Consider the following 9,584-nt stretch of genomic DNA (forward strand, 5'->3'; position numbering starts at 1 on the left):
AGCTAATTCCATTGACCATGTTATAATACAACGTGAACATGAAGAAAGCTCTTGTTTCATGAACATTCATAAATGTTATATCTCTGAAGTATTATGAATGGTTTAGCTTGTTTAGTTTGAACAAAGGTGGCCGTTTAGAAATTTGTGGTGCTTGTCACGAAGGCTGTAGGGTGTTAGTGACTGTACTCTCGGTCACATCAGTTCACCATGAATGCAATGCGTTTTCTCTCCAGGCCCAGGGATGGTCGCCCCAGTCAATGACCTCTATGGGGAAGAGTCTCCATCCTTTACCAAAGGGGAGAAACAGTGTCGCTGTAAGCTAGCCAGTGTCTACAGACTGGTGGACCTTTTCAGCTGGGCCCATTTCACCAGCTCATACATTACTGTGAGTAGAACCCACATTAAAAAAACATATTATAGCAACTTAATGTAGCATCAAGGAAAGGGGGATACCTAGTCAGTTGTACAACTGAATGCATTCAACTGAAATGTGTCTTCCGCATTTAACCCAACCCCTCTGAATCAGAGAGGTGCGCAGGGGCTACAGTATACTACAGTGAATACTATAGTATTTATACCGTAGTATTTGTTTTAGAAACACTAGGAATGTTTACTGAAACTGTTAGGAAATGTAAACATAATGGTTGTCTCCTATGGCTTTGAGGTGGAGGCAGCACTGTCTCTTTATAAACCAACAGTCACTGATGAAGTGGTTGTAAAAGATTAGGGTTCCATTTTGTCGAATGCCCTTTATAAAGTATAAAGTCTCTGAATCAGAGATGAGCGGGGGGCTGCCATAATCAGCATCCATGTCTTCAGGCACCTGGGGAACAGTGGGTTAACTGCCTTGCTCAGGGGCAGAACAACAGATTTTACCTTGCCAGCTTGGGGATTCGAACCAGCAACCTCTCGATTACTGGCCCAACGCCCTAACCACTAGACTCATAAGCACAGTATGAATCTTGATTACTGTAGGCATGTCAAAATGACACATGGAGTTCTCAGTCACCCAATACACATTCTATTTTTTGCAATTGGCAAGCATTGTTAAAGTATAAATAGTCATTTTTATCTTGATAATTGTCTATATCCAGTAGCAAATGATATAGCTGGTACAATGTTGCTCTTGGCAATGCATGCCTTTTGACATTTGCTTGTTATATACGTTTTCCTTTTCCTTGTACAGGTCCGGGTTAGCAAAGAACAAGACCATGTTCTTATCATCCCACAAGGGCTCTCTTTCACTGAAGTGACGGCTGGCAGTCTGGTAGGTATAATGGTCCATGCGCTTTAATATTCCATACACGTGGCTTAGAACGACCCTAGAAAATAACAGCTTGTGCTTATCTCCAGTGGGTGAACAACACAATCATTAACAATACAAAACAACCCTATTCAGATGTGTGAATTGTGCAGAATATGTGTTCAGACTATTGACAGGGCCTCATAATCAATGGCCAGCCACTCAAACAGACCCTGGCTGTGCTGAGAGACATGCCTCACTACTTCAGCAAGGGGTCAAGGAGAATTGACAATTGTGTTGAATGGATGTTTTCTAGCTTGTTGTCAGCATGTAGATGCCTTAATACAGTATTGATGGAAGTCCCAATAAAAGGATAACTAGATTCCTCTTGCAATATAATCATAATAACTGAATACAGTGAGTAACAGCACAATCAGTTGGAATAATACCCAATACATTCGTGTGACTTTGTATCCAACTCAGTATCTTGCTGCCATAGTAGACCTAGAGATGTTGTGTCCTGGTCTGTTTCCAGGTGAAAGTGAACATGATTGGTGATGTTGTCGACCAGGGATCCACCCATCTGGAGGTGGACCACTCTGGCTTCAGCCCTCACGCTGCTGTCTATTCCATGCGCCCTGACATCAGGTGTATCATACACATCCACACCTCTGCAACTGCTGCTGTGAGTACACTTTAAACTAAAGTTCAATGAGTGGCCATGTCCCTTCATGACTGAATGAAGTGCAACCTCTGGAAGTGTATTTACCATCTTTACCATCTCATCTTTGTTTCATTATTGTATATACACTAAGTGCCCCTAATGTAATTGTGCTGTTGCCTTCTAAAGTTCATAGTTACTAGTTTATAGTTGCTATATGTCTGATGTTTTACTAGCCGGAAATAACTTCTGTTAGTTGTTGGTGACACAGCATAGCCACGGTTGCTTTTATCCTGAACTCACAGGTGTCCTCGATGAAATGTGGCATCCTGCCCATTTCCCAAGAGGCTCTGGTTCTGGGCGATGTTGCCTACTTCAGTTACCAAGGCTGTCTGGATGATCAAGAAGAGAAGGTGGAGTTCCAGAAAGCCCTAGGGCCCACTGCCAAGGTAACGCAGAATGATGGGTTTCCTTAACAACAACAGGCTCACTGTCGTGTGTGCCAAACATAGAAACAGAACAATTAATGCATTTAATCAAACTGTTCTGTTACTGTAGTAATTGCTCTTTCTACACAGGTATAAGAGCATTTAAAATGCATTTTCACATTACAGGAAGTTGTATCCACTTGCTAAACTGCTTTACCTTTCATGTCTTTGTATTTACTTCTGCATTCATATGGCCTTTTTTGATGTTGTTATCCCACGCTTAATCATTTTGTAGGTGCTTGTTCTGAGGAACCATGGCCTGGTTGCTCTGGGGGAGACTATTGAGGAGGCTTTCCACTACATTTACCACTCACAGCAAGCTTGTGAAATCCAGGTAACACTTGAATTCATCAGCCACACCTTTTCTACCACATTATTGTATAGGTCATGGAATAGTTCACTGCTATTTATTTTTTCTTACCATGGAAATAGGATGTTGGCGTGCTGCAATCCAAGATATATGCGTGTTTACTTTGCCTCAGTAAACGTGTGTGGTCTAAACCCACCAGCATGTATTACATGTGAATAAAAATGCTCCCAGGGTTTTTGAAACAAATCAAACTTGGTGTTGGTCATTTTTCAATTGAATGATATTGTGTTACATTCCCTGTGTGTGAGAGAAACAAGTAAGAAGTCAAACATCTGTTAAAACAAAGCTAAATCAAATACTCTATGTGTGATTAAAACCACTGTTCTCAAACAGCACCAGGTGGAGTTTAGTGTTCTAGGACTTGGTTGAGTCCCCATGTAACTCATAGCTCTATGTGGAGCAGACAGATAATGTGTTCTCTTATCATCATATGAGTGGCGCAGCGATCTATGGCACTGCATCTCAGAGCTAGAGGCGTCCTGGTTCGATGCCGGGCTGTATCACAACCGGCCGTGATCGGGAGTCCCATAGGGCGGCACGCAATTGGCCCAGCGTCGTCCGAGTTAGGGGAGGGCTTGGCCGGGGTAGGCCGCCATTGTAAATAAGAATTAGTTTTTTACGTGCCTAGTAAAATAAAAATGTGTCTGGGATAGTGTTGGTTTATCCATTGAGCAGGTTATGTGTGTTCAGTCTGGGATTCCTCTGTTTTCTTTACTACACTCTAGTGATGCCTCGTGACACATTTTACCTCATATTTTCACTATAATAGCTAGTTTTAGACTTTACTCATTATCCGGCTAACCTGGTGAATTCAAATGGTCAGGAAAAATTCCTGACCTTGACTATATGTGTTTTTGATGTGGTCATTCAGGTCAGTGCTCTGCGGTGCTCTGCAGGGGTAGAGAACCTGGTGCTCCTGGACAGGGAGAGGTTCAAGCCCCTGACCCATGGAGTGGCTGCTGCTGGGGTCACCGTGGACAGCGAAATCAAGTGGAAAGTGGGCGAGGCAGAGTTTGAGTCACTCATGAGGATGCTGGACAACCTGGTAGGTGACCTGACCATTATACCTGACCTTTCCCACAATGCTTTGGGTTTCCTCTCCCATGCACATCCTGAGGATGTGTGTGAATATATTGACATCATAATCCCAACCGGAAAGTAGTATTTTTAACTCGTGAATCAAACATGGGGGATCATCAAGGCCAGCTGTAGCTCCTTGAACTAATGCACTATTTTTTTGTCCCAATGTGACCGTTGCGTGTTTATCAAAGATGAGCATCTAATCTTAGCCTGTAGCTATCAGGCTGTTTGTTAGCGATGGGTCTGTGTTTAGCATCCACTGTAGATAACTGTGTGATGTTCAAAGGGCTTCCCCTTTAAACAATACTATCTCAACAACACTGCTAATGACTAGGGCCAGACACATTCTGTGGCCACAGCAGACAATGAGCAAGCCTGATCTCTCTATTGAATCTACTGATGACATGCCACTTGCTGCGGACTGGGGCTGGTGTAGGCTACAGCTGTGTTAGCTTGTACAGCTCTGTGTGATCATAGCCCGCCTCCCCCATCATGGATTCCAGATGCCAGGCCATGCTGTGTGGAGTTAAGAGCACAGACCACACAATCCTTCAGAGTCAATTGACTGGAAAACTCAACACACTCCCTGGGTTCTGCTCAACATGGTTAGGGTTTGGGGTTTGCGGTCCCCCCTTTTCTTTGATGTGTCCCTAACAACAGTTCCCCTGCCAACTGCACTGTGTTACCAGGCATGATCCATTCCCTATGAAATCAGGCACTTTTGAAAGTGTGGTTTATATGTACTGTACAAAGTGTTCCAACAATGGAGGCTAAACATTGGGTGGTCTAGGATCCCCTTAAACCACAGGCTTTAGTCACTGATATGAAGTGTATGTTCACATTGTTAAAGATGAAAATAATCTTACAAATTTGTGATGGGAAACTGCAGGACCAATGTTTGAAAACGTGTCCTTGGGAGATTTTTTTTATATGCTGTCGAGGGCCATTCACTTAACAGAGAACACCTTGCGTTTGTTTTGAGCATAATTGAGTTGCACAAACCTTTTCCTTGAAAATCTATTAAACATTCTCAACACTAATAGAGACTTTACAGTTGATGGATAACAGGTGTCCGAGTTTTCGTGGAATCCATTTTGACAGGTGGACTGAAACATTGTCTCTCTGTGTTGCTAGGGTTACCGTACAGGCTATACGTACCACCACCCAATAGTGAGGGAAAAGATTCGGACCAAAAATGATGTGGAGATTCCTGCCACGGTCTACACTGTCCCTTTGCAGGACAGTGATCTGGGTCAGAGAAACCCCTTTAACTTCCTGGTGCAGAAACAGCAGAGGGAGAGGGCGCGCTGGCTCAACTCTCCCAACAGCTACCTGAAGGTCAATGTGCCTGAACGCTCACTCAGTGGAGAGTGTAGCCCCAGAACCAAGACCATGGTGAGCTGCTATAAACCAGTCTTCTTCAATCTACCTTGTGTACCGGTAGACTACATTGTGTACATGCAGTATTGCACCTCTATTGCTTCCACCTGACAATATGTCTTCCTATAGCAGAGATGCAATATCACATGTTGTAGGTTAGCCTGCCCTCTTGTGGAATATTGTATAACTACATGTATGACACATATTTCCCTACATAACATCTTCTAAAGGTGTCCGCATGCTTCCCACCCGGAACAGTTTGTGCATATATTATGAAGACGATTTTGTTCGTTTTGTGATTGGTCAACAATTGGTCAAGCTGCTGCTACTCTTTGTTTATTATCTATGCATGGTCACTTTACCCCTACCGACATGTACATATTACCTCCACTACCTCGACTACCCAGTACCCCTGCACATTGACCCGGTACCCTTTGTATATATACTCTTTATTGTTATTTTTGTGTTACCATTTTTCCTTTAGTTTATTTAGCAGATTTGTCTTACTTTTGAAAAACTCTGCATTGTTGGTTAAGGGCTCGTAAGCATTTCACAGTAAGGTGTATGACGTACTGTATGTGACATTTGATTTGAACAGTATTATTCAATGAAGTGTTTGCTGCCATTCAACGAGAGATCAATCCTTTTCATACACATTTGTGACTAAGACCTCTGCAAAAACGTCAAAATGAAGGACATTTCTTGAGTGATCTTGGATAAATTCTGATTATTTTGAGGAAGTGTCTAGTGCCTTCGGAAAGTATTCACATCCCTTTTTTTCTCCATTTTGTTGTGTAACAGACCGAATTTAAAATGGATTTAATTAAGATTTTTGGTCACGGGCCTACACACAATACCACAAAAATGTCAAAGTGGAATTATGTTTCGAGAAATGTTTACAAATTCATAAATTAAAAGCTGAAATGTCTTGAGTCAATAAGTATTGAAATAAGTTCAGGAGTAAAAACAAGTTGAATAATAAGTTGCATGGACTCACTCTGTGTGCAATAATAGTGTTTAACGTGATTTTTGAATTACTAACTCGTCTCTGTACCCCACACATACAATTATATGTAAGGTCCCTCAGTCGAGCAATGCATTTCAAACACAGATTCAACCACAAAGACCAGGGAGGTTTACCAATGCCTTGCAAAAAATTGAACTTATTGGTAGATGGGTAAAAAAAAACATACATTGAATATCCATTTGAGCATGAAGTTATTAATTACACTTTGGATGGTGTATCAATACACCCAGTCACTACAAAGATAAAGGCATCCTTCCTAACTCAGTGGCCGGAGAGGAAGGAAATGGCTCAGGGATTTCACCATGAGGCCAATGGTGAAGGTTAAATAATTTAATGGCTATGATAAGAGAATTGAGGATGGATCAACAACATTGTAGTTACTCCACAATACTAACCTAATTGACAGAGTGAAAAGAAGAAGCATGTACAGAATAAAAAACATTCCAAACATGCACTCTGTTTGCAACAAGGCACTAAAGTAATACAGCAAAAAAATGTGGCAAAGGAATTATCTTTTTGTCTTGAATACAAAGTGTTGTTTGGGGCAAATCCAATAGAACACATTACTGAGTACCACTCTCCATATTTTCAAGCATAGTAGTGGCTGCATCATGTTATGGGTATGCTTGTAATTGTTAAGGACTGGATAGTTTTTCAGGATAAATTATAAACTGAATGGCGCTAAGCACAGGCAAAATCCTAGAGGAAAACCTGGTTCAGTCTGCTTTCCACCAGGCACTTGGAAATAAATTCACCTTTCAGCAAAAATGATTTAATGAGCCCTAGACTGAAGTATCTTTATTAAACCAGTATCTTTCCTTTTAGTGGATGAAATCTGAAGAGACCAGCAATGGCACTGGCACCTCCATAAAGATCGAGGACCCCAACCAGTTTGTTCCCCTTAATACAAACCCCACTGATGTTCTGGAGAAGAGGAACCGGGTGAGCTAGAATATCATGTTCTCTAATCATGTTCCTTATTGACATGTTCAGACATATTGGGCTGGGATACATATTGAGTTCAACAGCTTGACCATTTGCTACACACATTGTAAAGGAGGTACTATTGAACTCTCCTCCCAAGCAAATGAGTGTGGATTGCAGTGACCTATAGGATGCAGCCTGTCTCCCTCTGGCATGACAACTGGGTGGTTCAATCAGTCATGAAGCATTTGTATACATTTTTATGGATGCTTAACAGAACTTAAAATAATTTGTAATGGAAATCTGTATTTTAGATAAGGCAACAGAACACTGTTGATCACATGACTCCAGGACCAAAGTCCCATCTTCTAGCTGGCATCGTTGTGGACACCATACCAGGACCAGTAAGTACTTGGGTCAGCTTCACACCACACAACACTAACATGATATGGTGGTGAGTTCCATGATGGTCATGATCAGAAGACTGTAATGTGGGTCTTCATTGGTCCATCCTTATATTGTGTTCAGTGACATAGTTGGGTTGGAGCTCACTGGTATGGATCTTCCCATTGGTTTAAGGTTTGACTGGGCATTTGTGGAGCTCATTAGTCACTAAGCAGTATGTATAGCAGTTAAGTTTAACCCCATTGTTCTGTATCTCTCTCTCCCCTCAGGCCTTTATCATTGAGGATGAGGAGCAGATTCGCTCTCTTCCTCCCAACCCCTTCAGTGAGCTGACAGAGAAGGTCCTAGAAGAGTATAAGAGCGTTGTGGAGCGAAGGCAGTTTTGCCAGGATGGTACGATTCTCCCCTATCCCATACAAATATCAACACTGTCATCATGATGTAGAACACTCACTTCATCAATATTTCATTTAATTCTCACCTCTGTTATCTACAGTACTGCTACTGTATTTGTGTTGCTGAATCTGTGATGACTAGGGACCAATGTTTTATCTGGCCAGGTCACATGGTCAGGAAAACTACAGGCCCTATTGATAACCCTTGAACTTGCAGATGCTGATATCACAGATGCAGATGAGATGACAACATTTGACGATTCCACCATCTCACTGTCCCTGTCTCCACTCATGTCTCCTGCCAAAGGTAGTATTTCATAAGAAAGGAGCAAGACCGGTGTGTCCAATAAAGTTTCCATGAGAAGATGAATTCCTAAATCAGGGCATTCCTTCTCATAAACCTTTTATTCGTTCAATTTTTTTGGAGTTATGGAAAGGGTGCACTATAGACAAAATGGTCATCTTCATTCTTCCTGCAGTTATACACTTTTCTACAAGCCCCCATCTTTCCTCACTGACTTGGTTTCTTCCCATTAACAGAGATCATACCCAATGGGAAAGATTATATGGAAGAACGGGAAGAGAAATTAAACATCAAAGTATCCAAGCTCAGTATAAGCACCACAGAAACGGTTGAAATATCCATAACCTCAGAGAAATCAGGGGGAGAGGAGACCCCTAACAGCCAAACCAAGTCCCCCAAGAAGAAAAATAAGTTTTGCACTCCCTCCTTCCTTAAAATTAATTTTAAAAAGGAGAAAGCTGAGGCCTAGAGGGAGAGACACTGAAGAATGACATGTCAGCTTATTTGGTATGAGATGAGCTCATGGGATGAGATGTGTTCCTTAGAGGAAATGTATGAGTCACTAAGATCTTAATAGATCTCCAGCTTTTGGGAAGGAGCAACTGTAACAATAAGCCTGTTATTGCAATCTCCTTATTACTCAATCACTTCCTCTGAGGGCTCCACATATGAATAGGGCTCCAGGCATGATGGGTTGAACATGTAGTATATCAGCTGCATTGTTCTTAGTACTGTAGCCAATTCGCAATTATGTAATACAAATCAATTATAATATACTGTGCAGATACAGAACCTCATTCTTTAAAAGATAAAACTCTTACTGAAATACCACATTGCCTGCTATGTATTTGTGGTCAGATACTTTTTTCATTCAGCTCATCATTAAACAGTAGGCCATAGATGAAGGTGAGACATATAAACGTCATCTATGTTGTGCATGACACAAGTCATTTTTCCAACAATTGTTTACAGACAGATTATTTCACTTATAATTCACTGGATCACAATTCCAGTGGGTCAGAAGTTTACATACACTAAGTTGACTGTGCCTTTAAACAGCTTTGAAAATTCCAGAAAATGATGTCATGCCTTTAGAAGCTTCTGATAGGCTAATTTACATAATTTTAGTCAATTGGAGGTGTACATGTGGATGTATTTCAAGGCCTACCTTCAAACTCAATTCCTCTTTGCTTGACATCATGGGAGAATCAAAAGAAATCAGCCAAGACCTCAGAAAGAAAATTACAGACCTCCACAAGTCTGGTTCGTTCTTGGGAGCAATTTCCAAACGCCTGAAGGTACCACGT

General features: G+C 41.5%; 1 protein-coding gene across 3 annotated transcripts in view; it reads left to right on the forward strand.

Moving 5' to 3' along the window:
* Positions 1 to 9,322, forward strand: part of LOC110502478 (gamma-adducin) — a 29,515-nt gene extending 20,193 nt beyond the window's left edge. For all 3 annotated transcript variants that reach the window (XM_021580519.2, XM_021580520.2, XM_021580518.2), the window contains exons 4-15: positions 234 to 385; positions 1,187 to 1,267; positions 1,779 to 1,928; positions 2,210 to 2,353; positions 2,628 to 2,726; positions 3,634 to 3,807; positions 4,977 to 5,237; positions 7,075 to 7,191; positions 7,488 to 7,577; positions 7,848 to 7,971; positions 8,191 to 8,280; positions 8,514 to 9,322. In XM_021580519.2, the coding sequence (XP_021436194.2) occupies positions 234 to 385; positions 1,187 to 1,267; positions 1,779 to 1,928; positions 2,210 to 2,353; positions 2,628 to 2,726; positions 3,634 to 3,807; positions 4,977 to 5,237; positions 7,075 to 7,191; positions 7,488 to 7,577; positions 7,848 to 7,971; positions 8,191 to 8,280; positions 8,514 to 8,746 (1,715 nt within the window). In that variant the 3' untranslated portion in view covers positions 8,747 to 9,322. The remainder of the gene's footprint in view (positions 1 to 233; positions 386 to 1,186; positions 1,268 to 1,778; positions 1,929 to 2,209; positions 2,354 to 2,627; positions 2,727 to 3,633; positions 3,808 to 4,976; positions 5,238 to 7,074; positions 7,192 to 7,487; positions 7,578 to 7,847; positions 7,972 to 8,190; positions 8,281 to 8,513) is intronic.
* Positions 9,323 to 9,584: the final 262 nt, after the last annotated feature.

Source organism: Oncorhynchus mykiss, chromosome 23 (assembly GCF_013265735.2).
Source record: "Oncorhynchus mykiss isolate Arlee chromosome 23, USDA_OmykA_1.1, whole genome shotgun sequence".
NCBI classification, from domain to species: domain Eukaryota; kingdom Metazoa; phylum Chordata; class Actinopteri; order Salmoniformes; family Salmonidae; genus Oncorhynchus; species Oncorhynchus mykiss.